General features: G+C 53.5%; 1 protein-coding gene across 1 annotated transcript; it reads right to left on the bottom strand.

Moving 5' to 3' along the window:
- Window positions 1-328: 328 nt before the first annotated feature.
- CIDEA (cell death inducing DFFA like effector a) lies at window positions 329-10,878 on the bottom strand. Its single transcript, XM_068993897.1, has 5 exons — window positions 10,811-10,878; window positions 5,116-5,260; window positions 4,117-4,263; window positions 1,406-1,587; window positions 329-680 (listed from the first exon to the last, which is right to left on the bottom strand). The coding sequence occupies exons 1-5, from the start codon at window positions 10,846-10,848 to the stop codon at window positions 533-535; spliced, it is 660 nt and encodes a 219-aa protein (XP_068849998.1). The 5' UTR covers window positions 10,849-10,878; the 3' UTR covers window positions 329-532.
- Window positions 10,879-12,419: the final 1,541 nt, after the last annotated feature.

Raw genomic sequence — 12,419 nt, 5'->3', positions numbered from 1 at the left:
GGGGCCCCACCTACCCTGATCAGGACTCATTTCCAGCAGCTTCGTGTTCAGGAAAGGCTGGCAGGGCAGCCTATTCTCCTCCGAAGACTGAGGCCCGCAAGCTTTCCGGTCTCTGGGCTCATTAGGAGCCCGGTTAACCCCCCAGTAACGTCTGACCCTCCTGTTCCCGCGGCACCGGCTCCTGATAGAGACTTAAGAGCGACTGCCTTTGTTAGGGGAGAATTTCTGGTTGATTCAGCGTCTGTGAAACTTCCTGAGATGAAAGAGACAGGAGGAAGAAGTATGTGTATCATAGCAGCTTTCCTGATGGGTTTATTGTGGAGCGGAAGGCACTGTGCAGCCCCTGGATCCTGCCATCCTGGCCCCCACCGCAGGTACCACCACCCCAGGGACCCCTGCCCAGTCCCTGATAGTCGCTCAGGCCCCTTTTCTTTCCTGAGCAGGTGATACTGGTGGGAACACAGCATTTTCTAAATTCATCCCCGAGAGGGACCGGCTGGGTCAAGGCTGGCTGACCTCCGAGTTGTGCCCCCTATCCACTCTTGATCCCTCTCCGAGGGCGTGAGCCAGGCACCGCCTGCTCCTCTGTTTCAGCCAGCACTCGGAGCATGTAGGTACCCATGTGGACAAGACACTGGCCAGTCACCTGGGCAGCGTGAGACAGGAACCGCAGCAGGCTCCTGCAAGAGAGGGAATCGGTGGTAACAGAACCATGTGTGCGAGTCCTCATCGAGGTCTGGGGGCTACTCTGCACAACCAGGAGCATCCCTGATCTCAGCAGTAAAGAATCTGCCTGCAGTGTAGGAGCCACAGGAGACTTGGGTTCAATCTCTGGATCGGGAAGATGTCCTGGAGAAGGAACAGGCTATCCACTCCAGCATTCTTGGGCTTCCCTGGTGGCTCAGGCAGTAAAGAATCAGCCTGCAATGCGTGAGAACTGGGTTTGGTCCCTGGATTGGGAAGATCCCCTGGAGAAGGGCATGGTAACCCACTCCAGTATTCTTGGTTGGAGAATGCCATGGACAGAGGAACCTGGTGGGCTACAGTCCATGGGGTCACAAAGATTCAGACACGACTGAAATGACTTAGCACGTACAGCACAACCAGGTCAGAATTTCCTTGGGTCTGGATTTAGCCCTCATTGCTGAGAAATAAGGTTTTAAATGCATGACCCTAGTTTTTAAAAGGAATTTGGTTCTTCTATTTCTTATACAGGGTTTTTGTTCCATTTTGGACTTAACGGTCTTTGGAGAAAACTATGTATTTTGGCTCAAGTTTCAGTTTTCTGAATAAGTTTGTGGTGTAACAAGTTTTTACAACAACACGAGTGCGAGTCAGGCCAGGGTTCAAGGGGCTGAGGAAGGGGAGTAGCTGTGTCCAGACCCTGCCTTCCCGGGTGCGTTACCTGAGCATGGCCTTGAACCCGGTGCAGTGGATGTCGTAGGACACGGAATACATCTCATACATGGTGGCCTTCACATTGAGGCAGCCAATGACATCCTTGGGGCTCAGCTTGTACAAGTCGAAGGTGACTTTCGCGATGCCCCGTCTCTGAGGTGGCCAGCGGGCTGGGGTGTGGCTGCCAGCCTAAGGGTGGGAGGGCAGAAGCTGCAGTGCATCCCAGCTGCCACCTGCAGGGCCTGCAGTGCTGCGTTTACCTGTCTGCTTAAAATCTGAGCGTGAATAAGCTGCTAACTATTTGAGGAATGTTTTCAGCCAATCAGGGTGCTTATGTGGCCACGGGGTCCAAACTCATAAGAAGTGACCTCCTCCAGCAGCTCTCTTCAGGGACTGGGGGTGAGTGTGGTGTGGCCTCAGGGTCCAGGGCTCAGTGGACAGTTGTGCCAGTGATCTGTGGTGGACACGCACTCACCCTGGTCCCCCAAGGCCACTGTGGCTGCCTGGTGATGTGGATGGGCCCATGACAGCAGGCATACTATTCCACCATATGAGAGGTGGCCACGGAAAATGCCAGAATCCTATGGCCAACCAGGGCTGGTGTGAGGGCCGTTCCCTGATTTCTAGTTTCTCCCCTGGAAGAAGGCTGACCTCTTGGGGACACTTAGCAGACTCACTCTCAGTCCGCTTGAGACCCTTGGGGTTGGGAGAAGCCAGAGACCTCTGAAATCCCAGGTTTATAAACAGCATTTTCACATGGTCTTCCTGCAGAAGCTTTGAGAAAAAACAGGAGAAAACTGTCCCAGGGCCATGTCCCAGGCACACCTCTGGTGGGTTTGCTGCACACACGGTCCTGCAGTGCACAGGATTCAAATAGAGGAACGACTTTCATAAACCTTGAGACACGAGAGTAGTTGGGGCTCTGAGTGTTAAATTCACTGACAAAAGTCTAGTATAAATTTGAAGTTAAACTGCAAACTCCCCTAAAAGCACCTAAACCCTTCTTGCTGGCACCTCTCTTCTCTCCCCACCCCTCAACTTGGACACATGATGGTCCCAGCCCAGGAACTAACACACATGAGGTCCTGCTGCCTTGGAGGAGGTGCATCTATTGTTTAGGAAACGTTATTAAAAACTGACTCAAGGCAAGGGGTTCCGGACACAGCTCCTCTCTGAAGCATGAAAGTTTTGATCTCACTCTGCCAGCATCCTTGGTCTTGAGTCAGAATCGAGACGTCTCCCCAAACTCGGAATCTAACCATGGCGACAGGGGGGTGAGGTGGGGTGGGTGGTTAGGGGGAAGAGTTTCATCATCCCCCCACCCCACCCCCAAGATGCCTCAGGGGGATTGACTGGCACCAAAGCTTTGGACTGAGAAGGGAGACCCCTGGTGGATACTTCTGGGAAGTTCTGTCCAAGTCAAATCCAAGTGGCCTCGCTGAGAAACTCCTGCAAGTGGGGCAGGACCTCTGACCTCAAGAAGGAAGGCGGTCCAGACACGTAGGATCCCGTGTAAGACTCACATAAACCAGACTGTTACCAGATGGAGAAACATCCCGCCCCCAAGAACCGTCACTTTGGTGCCACTCTTGTCCACTGCCTCCTGTCACCACCCTGACTTGCAGCTCAGTGCCCACTGCTGTGCCCACCACATGGGGGCTTGTGGCAACCGACTCCCCCACTAAGTAGAAAAGCATCTCACAGAACAGACAGAAAAGACCCTTCCCCTCTGCATTAGTGTCCTGGGGTTTCTAGGACCAATGGCCACAAGCTGAGTGAGGATATAGACTGATGCTCTGACAGTTGTGGGGGTCGGGAATGCTGAATGAACTATGGGCTGTCCTGCTGGGGCTTCCTGTCCTGGCTCAAGAGCCACCCGTGTCCTTCAGCCCATGGCCCATCCTCCTGTCGCTGCTCCCTGCTTCAGCCCTCACTGGCCCTCCTATGTCCCTCTTACAAGGACCTGTGATGACCACCCAATCAGGTAATCCAGGGTCATCACCCCTGTGAAAATCCTTAAGTCAATCACACCCGCCAACTCCCCTTTGCTATGTAAAGTGACAAGTTCCTAGGTTCTGGGGATGAGGATATGGGTCATGGGGGCTGGAGGGAGGAACCAGCTAGGTCATGAGCATCAGTGAATAATCTCTGTCCCGTTCCCTTTTCCAGGGGATCTTCCTGACTCAAAGATCAAAAACAGGTCTCCCACATTGCAGGCAGTTTCTTCACCATCTGAGCCACCAGGGAAGGTCAGTTAGGCATACAAAAAGATGTTTGAATATTATTCTTTACATGTTTAGGTGTTTTATGGTGGGAATGTTTTTCAAGATTTATAATCTATAGTTTTCTCAGAAATAAAACCCTTTATGCCACTTCTTTGCTTGTCTAACTCACTGTGTTTACACCCTCACATACCTCCCTAATTTCACCGGCTGTGTCATCTCACTGCCTCCTGAGGTCCACGCCCTAACAGGGTCTTTAGCTCCTCACTGGCCAAAGCCTGACCCTCAGAATTACTGGGTCTAAATCACACAGTCCAAGTTTGCAAAGATGCCACGTTTCCTAGAAACACGTAGAAGCATCCCTGGAAGGCAGCAGATCCAGTTACCGGGTGAACACAGAGGAAGTATTCAGAAAGCAAGCTGGTCAACCCCAAGTGGGGACCACACTTACCCAGGTGAGCAGCCTACCCAGCGGCCGCCCAGATAACACACTTACCGGTGTCCATTTCTGCCCCTGCTCCAGGACCATGAGGTGTGTGTTGTCCCCCAGGGTCTGGAAGAACTCCTCTGTGTCCACCACAGTGCCATCCTCCTCCAGCACCAAGGTGACCAGTTGGCTGGCGACCACCAGCGCATCCAGGGTCTAGGTCAGACGGAACACACCAGCATCACCAGGTGAAGTGACTCTGTTTGGACCCATCAGTGGCATCCATTAAGTCATGGTCCCCGAAGTGTTAGCTGATTTTAAGGATCTAAATGGTAAAGATGTACCTTGCCTGGTGTCTATAACTCAGGCTTTGCTTGGAAAAGAGAAGTTGAAAAGTTGAATGGACCTAACTTCTTCAGAGGTTTCAACATCGTGAGGTAAGGAATTACAGTGGACAATATTCAGTTTCTAAAATGTCTTGCTTATTTGGACAAATAAAAAGAATGACCCTGTGTCCATGATGCTTAGAGAGCCGTGTCTCTGTCACTTCAGAGACAGCGTGTTGGATGCTCAGGTCCTGTCTCTGGTGAAAGTCTATGATTCTTCCTTATTTGGTGATTGAGGACACTGTTTTAGATTAAGAACAATTGGTCCCTGGCCTCTATAACCAAAACTAGATTTCTAAAGTTGTGCCTCCTATATTCTCCCTTGTCAAGAAACTAAAGTCACATTATCAAATGATGGTTGTTTCCTTATTTTTTAAAATTTATTTTTCTTTTCTTTTTCCTTTTGACCATACCACAGGGCTTGTGGGATCTTAGTTTCCTGACCAGGGATCAAACCCTGGCCCACAGCAGTGAAAGTTCAGAGTCCTACCCACTGGACCACCAACGAATTCCCAATTAATGGCTATTTTGAGGGCTCTCATCTCTGTACCTAAGTCCTGTATGGGACAGGAACACAGAAATGTTCCCTTTAACCCCAGCAGGCTCCCCCAAGCTCCCTGTCTTGCACTGATTTGTCCCTGAGACCCTGTGAGTTGGGGGCCCTCGTGGCTGATGGGGGTACCTTGCTGAGGAGCTCCTGCAGGCTACTGGCCATCACCCCTCGGCGGCTGCTCCGGTCATGGTTGGAGACACGGAAGGGGCGAGCGGGATGCATGAGGGGTGTGAACAGCACCTTCTTTGTCTGCGACCCCATAAATGTCAGGGGCCTGGAAAGGAAGGGTCAAGTGAAAGCCAACTGAGGTTAGTTTAAAGAAGAGTCTTTAAAGAGAGGTTTAAAGTACATAGAAATAAGACAAGGTTAATATTTGCACCTAAAGAAAGGAGTCAGTAGTTGGGGATGATTAAAAATTGTGTACCTGATACCCAAGAAACAAACAAATATGTAAAATTAACAAACACAGTATCATCACACCTGTTTTACCAGAACATTCAAAGCCCTCGCAGTAACTGAGAAGGGGAGGTGAAGGTACCAAACTCAAAGGAGAAATAAGGATAATATTCTGCAAATGTTGGCTTTAGAGTTGAAAAGCCTAAGTAAATGATTTCTTGAGGCCATGGAGCAGCTGAACAGACTTAAAGAATCAGGCACACACACAGTTATAGATTTGTACAGTAAGGCTAAGGAAGAAATGGCTACCCAGCCAGTATTCTTGCCTGGAAAATTCCATGGACAGAGAAGCCTGGCGCACTACAGTCCATGGAGTCACACTAAGTGGGACATGACTGAGCGATGAACACTTTCACTTTCATAGACACCTCTACATATGTCAGTCATTTATCTATCTATATTTTATATCTCCAGCTAGACTAGACTTTCCTTACAGACAAAGGTGACAATCTGGACTTGTGACTGGCATCTACAGTGCAGGCAGGGGGCAGTCAGGTGGGGCTGAGCCCATACCCTCTGGGATCAGACACTGTCTCTGGGTAGATGGGGTCGAGACTGAGCTGAATCCTTGGATACCCCACCGGCATCTTAGAAATGCCTGGTGCTGTGTGGGAAGCCCCGACCCTCCCCTGACATGACGGAACCCGTGCCACAGCCTCTTTACCTAGACTGCCAGCAGTCTAGGATTTGGTCTGAAGCTTATTTGGCCGGCGTCAGGCTTGTGCCTTGTGACCGAAGGCATCTAAGCACCTGCCATGGCCAGCAGCATGTTAGCTTTTAAAATATATCAACTAATTTCATTATAACCTTACAAGGAAAGTATTACCTCGTTTCTCAGGTAAGAAAGTCAAGGCTCAGAGTGATTTCTCAAGGTCATCCAGTTAATAAAGAATCTTTCTGAACTTCATCTTAAGCAATAAACATCAACTGGAGCTGGTGAGGGAGAGCTGCCTGCCAGGAGGACAACCCTGGCTTCTCTCCAGGGTCACCACCCAGCCTGTGTCCAGCACAACAGCTGCAAGAGGACTGGGCCTGGTCTCTGGTCCCTATGCAGCTCTCCTCCAGACCAAGGCCAGCCCAGTGAGGGAGTCCAGGCCTGAGCCAACCCAGTGGAGGGCCTGGCACATGGCTTCTGGACCTCTGCCCCAGTTCTGGGGAATTACACAGGCTCCTCAGTTACACAACTCGACAACCAGGGGCCCACGTCTGCCAGGGTGATGCTGCAGGGAAGTTGCTTGGTGCCCTCCCTCCTGGGGAACCCGGTACACAGGGCAATGAGAGTAATCCACATGATGCTTTACAGCTGGAATCCAGCTCTGTTCTCAACCTGATGGAGAACGAGCTTGCTGTAAGGAGCGAAGAAAGAAACAGGTTCACTGCCTGATCAGGACACAAGCTCGCATCACAGCCGAGTGTGGGGGGTGGTGCTCAGGGCAGAGGGAAGGGTCGCCAGGGTTGGGGTGGGGGGAATGCCCTTCCCACCCTCCTGCCCCCTGGTGAAACCCTCCTCTAGTGCAGAAGAGCCCAGGGCCTGCAAGCAAGAGCCTCCCTCCCTCCAGACCCATTCCTTTGTTCCTGAGAACCGAAAGGCTCAGGCTCAACCAGAGAAATAGCAGCACAAAGTTCACGTCTTAGAACCTGGCCCTGGGGGATCAGTGCCCGCTGTGGGCCGGACAGCTCTGACCTAGTTAGTCAGGGCCTGAATCTCCTCATCTCTGCAGACGCTTGCACCTCTGTTAGCACCAGTGATCCACTGACCTTGCTCCGCCATCACAAAGCCCTCATTGTCTTCTAACTACTGACCAGATAAGCGCTGGCCTCCCTCCTCACTGCTCTGAGATCGCCAGTTGTGATAAAGGAGGACGCCCAGTTATTGCTGTCCTTAATCCTTACGTTTCCCAACTAAGAACTGGGTCAGTGTTGAGAAAAGGCTTAGGTACGCCTAACAGGCTCAACCAACACCAGGTGCTTACTCTGCCCCAGCTAAGTGGATAGTGGGCTCAGCCAGCCACATGAACAAAGCAACACATTAATCCAACTCAGTCTGGTCCTCTTGGTGGGATCATTTGTGTCACTGGCCATCAAACAGCTCCGCCCCTCCCCCAACCTCCTACAGCGACGTTGTCCCAGAAGCACTGAGAAGTCTTAGAATCCAGCTTCTGATGACACATCATGTTGGCCACCCTCTAATCCCCAGGAAGGTACAGGTGATCACATGAAACAGGCAGGGGAAAGGCTCAGGACAGGAAAACAAGGAAACAGGTTCTTCAAGGAAACAATATTGTTTCAGGGAAATCAAGATAAGAGAAGTCAGATTTCATGGAAGGTTCTTGAAAACTGTGGAAGGGCACAGGTCCCAGAACTGAAGGGACAGGGAAGTCTACCTTTTCCAGGAGGGACTGAGGAGACCTTAACACACACAAGTGGGAAATAGAGCAACAGGCACTGGCTGACCATGGATATGAACTCCACTACAAAGCTGGGCCTCCAGGTCACAAGATGGTGCCTTTCTAGGCTGCCCTCTGAACTGGTGTTTATTCTAGAAGTGCTGGGGGAGAGCAGGGGGCCCAGGAACAGGTTGTCGGGTGGACAAGGAGGGTCCATGGGAAGTGATAAAGCTCAGACAGATCCTGTGCCCACAGTCAGGTGACAGGACGGTGCTGGAAGGAAAGTGCGACCCCAGCTGTGGGATGGCAGAGAAGGGACAGGCCTTGGAAAGCATCCATCAGGCCTGGCGGGGCCTCCAAGAGCTACAGGGACAGCAGGTGAGGGACAGTTTTTGGGGGTGGGGGGGTCTCACTGTGGCAGGAAGCAGAGCAGTATTGGCCCCAAAGAGGCTTCCTGCCCTCCAGCGATGCCTGGCCAGTGACAAGTAACATATGGGACATGGAGCCCCACTGGGAGCTCCCTGGCGGGACTGTGGCCATTCCTACTATGCCTTGAGCCCTGCCCCTGCCCCCACTCTGGGGAAAAAATGCTTGGCTAGAAAACACATCCAGCACATGGCCGTGAAGTCTCTGTACACTTTGAATGTTATTAACGTAAGAGTTTAGACCACAAAGGAGTAAGCATCAGTAACCATAGAAAAGTCAATTCCTCCCTTAGGTCTCCTACAAGACTGGTCAAATTTGTCCCAAAGGGCAGCTATTCAAAACCTAGAGTTATTTGTTCAAGGAAAGAGTACCAAACAGCTACTCTGCACAAAGTGTGATCGAGATGAGCTCTGTAACTATCTCAGTGTGTGTGTTATCGCTGCCAGGACACAAAGTCAGAGCAGGCTGTGTCTGCGACAACACACACTGTGGGGATGGACATCCTGGGCATCTGGAGCCGAGCCAGGAGACCTTGGGCTGCTTCCATTACCACCAAGGCCTCCTGAATACAGACAATGGACAAACTAATGACTGGGTTAAGATCATTGCTTACCTGCATCTGATGTTAAAAAAAGACATTAGGTTCCTGCCTTGGCAACATGCAGGTACTTACTAACAAAAGACAGAGTTAGGAAAACTCTACCAGGACCACTGAGAGGCGACAGAAGTCCAGCAGTCACCTTGCCTGCCAGGGGGTCTCATGCAGCCTGGATATAGCTTTAAGGAAGGCAGAGAAAGTTTTCCTTTCAGCAAGTGTTACAGGTGGGCAGAAGCAGGTGGGGTCCCATGAATGGAGCCGCTCAGCATGGAAGCAGGACCTGGAGACAGTGTGTCCCCAGGGTGGTCCTCCGCCCAGAGCCCCGCCCTCAGGGCTGGCTAAGCAGATCAGTCCTTCCACATGAGATCATCTGCACAGTAACTGCAGAAGCAAGACTTCAGAAGCAAGTCCTTCCTCCTCACACAGACGTCTAGGGTTTGGGATTGACACTGTAGGGTCAGGTGCAAGGGCAAGGGCAGCCTTAATCTTGCAGGTCTTGCCTTGTCCTCCTGTTCAGGCCACACCAGCCAGGAACTGATGCTCCTGTCATCCTTACAACTTGGCTCACCAGCTCAGTGCCCAGGGGATGTCAGAGAGCTCCTTGAGAGAAACCCTTGGAGGATGCACTCCAAGCCGTCAGCTTTTGTTACCCCAGGAGTGGGATTGGGGGTGGGGGAGGGTTGTGAGTAGAGTTGGAGGAAGAGGAAGAAACCAGGAAAAAACCCAGGGTCCTTCCTTTAGGTCTAAACCACATGAGTGAAGAGGCATGAAAAAATCTGTCTCTCACCTTCCTGGGGTCCCAGTTTTAAAGAGACAGCCCCAGCCAGACAGCTCCCCTTCCATTGTGGTAGCTCTCTAACCCTGGGTATGGCAGGAAGCCCCCTTTAAAGACCCAGGTTCAGAAGCTCACAGATCACACTACCCCCTCACCCACCCAATCCCTCCACCGCAGTCACCTGGGAAAACCTGCATTTATATGTACACCTATGGCTGATTCATGTTGATATTTGACACAAAACAGCAAAATTCTGTAAAGCAATTATCCTTCAATTTAAAAATAAATTTTAAAAAAAGCATTCAAGGGATTCTCCGCGCCTTTTGACGATCTTCAGAGAAGCATGCTGCTGCTGCTGCTGCTAAGTGGCTTCAGTCGTGTCCGACTCTGTGCGACCCCAGAGACGGCAGCCCACTAGGCTGCCCCGTCCCTGGGATTCTCCAGGCAAGAACACTGGAGTGGGTTGCCATTTCCCTCCCTTAAATCTACAGTCACTGCCACCAGGATCATCAGGATTTTACAGAGGAGGAGTGGGTTGGGTTTTTGGACGTTAAGACGAACCCAAGAAGGAAAAGAGATGCGGGGCTTCGGTCACCGGGAGTGGGAGGCGGGTGAGGAGGCCCCGCAGTCCGCCGGCACCTCTACCACTGTCCCGCATCCCCTGCCCCGGCCCCGGCTGCAGCGTCACTACTTCCCCCCAAACTCCGCGGCACAAACCCGAGAGCTCAGCCAGCGCCATCAGGTAGTGCTGGAGCCCGCGTGGCCCTGAGGAGTGAACTGGCCACCCCGAAGCCGTCCAGCGTCCCACCGGAGCCCCTCGTCTAGCCCTGGCTCCCGCCACGGTCGGGGACCCGGAGCAGCCTGGCCCCCCGCGCGCCGGGGGTCTCCTGGGTCCCGCTTCGTCTGCTCCCGTGGCGGCAAGAGATGCGGCTCGGGCACTCACCGCGTTCACCTGTTCCCGGAGCCCGCGCACCTGGGGGCCGCACCTGGCGCTGGGGGCGGTCGGAGACTCGGGAGGGGACGCGCGCGGGCTGGGGGCGCAGGGCCGCGCAGAGGGACGCGGGAAGCAGAGGGGCACGGGGCGTAGGGGGCCCCGGGGGGCGGGGAGACGAGGGGCCCCGAGGCGGCGGGAGCGCCAGGGGGATGCGAGGCGCCGGGGGCGCAAACCAGCGCGGCACTCGCCTGAGCAGGGCTCCGGCGCAGTCCCGGGCGGTCTCCATCGCTCGGTCCGGTCAGTCCCTGCCCGGCCGGCCTCCCGGCGCTCGGGCCTCTTAAAGCGCCACCGCTCGCCCCGCCCAGGTCGACGCCCCTCGGGCTGCGGAGCTTTGCACCGGACAACCATTCTGCCGCCAACCCGGAGCCCAGCCATTCCCCGGGCCTTCGAGGGTCGCCGGTTGGCCTGTCGGATGGGTCAGTGGGGACATTGCCACGCCGGCAGCGCAGCCTCTGCAGTGGAGGGGCGGGTGCGGCCTAGGATGTGGGATACCGGACGTGGGAAGGGATGCTCTGCCGGAAGGGGTCAGACCTCAGAGGGGCCGGGCTGTCAGCTGTTCCCTCTCTGAATTGCGAAGCCGACTCTCTAGAGCGGGTTAGGGGTTGGGGCACTGGGCCCTGACCCTTCGGAAGGAGAAACCCGGCTGACACTGTCCAGCGCCGCCTGCACTCGGGGTGACTGGCCCCCGTCGGCGCGCTGCCCGCCGGGCCTCGCGGAGCCGGCTCCCAGAGCGCTGTGGCCTGACCTCTGCCTCGGTCCGGACTCACGTGACCTGCACAGCTGGCCCTGCTGCCTGAGTTCCTACTCCTCCTCTTCCTCCTCCGTCCTGCCCCGAAGCTCATGATGTCACCGAGGGAAGTGCGGGGCCAAAAGCAATCTCTTTCCAGAGTCCTGGCATCCCCGGGACCTGCGGGGTTCCATCGGTGGCGGGCATCGGGGGTTCGGGCCCAGAGCCCCATCTGGATCCGCCCCCTGCCAGTTGCCTGAATGTTGTATACCCCTCACAACTCATGTACTGACCTCCTAATGGCCAGTGTGCTAGCTTTAGAAGGTGGGCCTGGGTGGGGGGTGGGTGCTGGGGTTATGAGGCCAGTTACCCCATGGATGGGGTTACTGTCCTTATAAGAGAGCTCCCTCACCCCTTCTGCCTCCTGAGGACACAGGGAAGGGACTGTCTGCCGTGAACCAGGAGGCGGTGTCACCAGAAACGGGCCCTGCTGGTCCAGATCTGGGGCTTCCAGCCTCCAGAACCTTGGGCAATAAAACTCTGTTGTTCATAATAAACCACGGGTGTCCAGCACTCTGTCAGAGCAGCCTGGACACGCAGCTTGATAATGAGACAGTGGGTCCAATCAGTTCAATTCAACTTGCCTCTAAAAAAAGTTTTATTGCAAAAAATTTCAAATATAAAGATGTATAGAAAGAACATGCCATGAGCATCTTTATACATAGTGCCTGGATTCAGCCACCCTTTAATATTTTGACATAATTGCTTGTTTTTTATCTGTATGTTTATTTGAACCCCAAATGCTTCAACTTGCATCTCTGAAGAAACCAGAACATTGTTATACATAACAGTGATGTTTCCTCTCCGAAAGAAATGACTCCCAACTGCACCTGATGTTCAGTCTACAATTTAGCTCCCCAGGCCACTGTTGCCTTGTGCATATACACAGCCTCCATGCCTGAGTCCAGGTGTGTCGGGCCCAGGCTGGAGTAGTGAGGGTCAAGTTCACAGGAGACTCGTGCATGGAACCAACCAGTGAGTAGCTCACTGACTCACTCCCAGGGCCTCGA

The sequence above is a fragment of the Capricornis sumatraensis genome, chromosome 21, assembly GCF_032405125.1.
Source record: "Capricornis sumatraensis isolate serow.1 chromosome 21, serow.2, whole genome shotgun sequence".
Classification (NCBI taxonomy): Eukaryota; Metazoa; Chordata; class Mammalia; order Artiodactyla; family Bovidae; genus Capricornis; species Capricornis sumatraensis.
Note: the sequence above shows the minus strand (reverse complement) of the source record. Positions and strands in the feature narration are given on the sequence as shown.

Bases quoted from the DNA above. Each gene is read 5' to 3' on its own strand.
- CIDEA (XM_068993897.1), bottom strand. From the start codon at position 10,848: ATGGAGACCGCCCGGGACTGCGCCGGAGCCCTGCTCAG. The intron at 4,264-5,115 runs GTACCCCCATCA...CGTCTGACCTAG, and splicing joins TGCAGGAGCTCCTCAGCAAG to ACCCTGGATGCGCTGGTGGT. The intron at 1,588-4,116 runs GTAAGTGTGTTA...TCCCACCCTTAG, and splicing joins AGGGGCAGAAATGGACACCG to GCTGGCAGCCACACCCCAGC.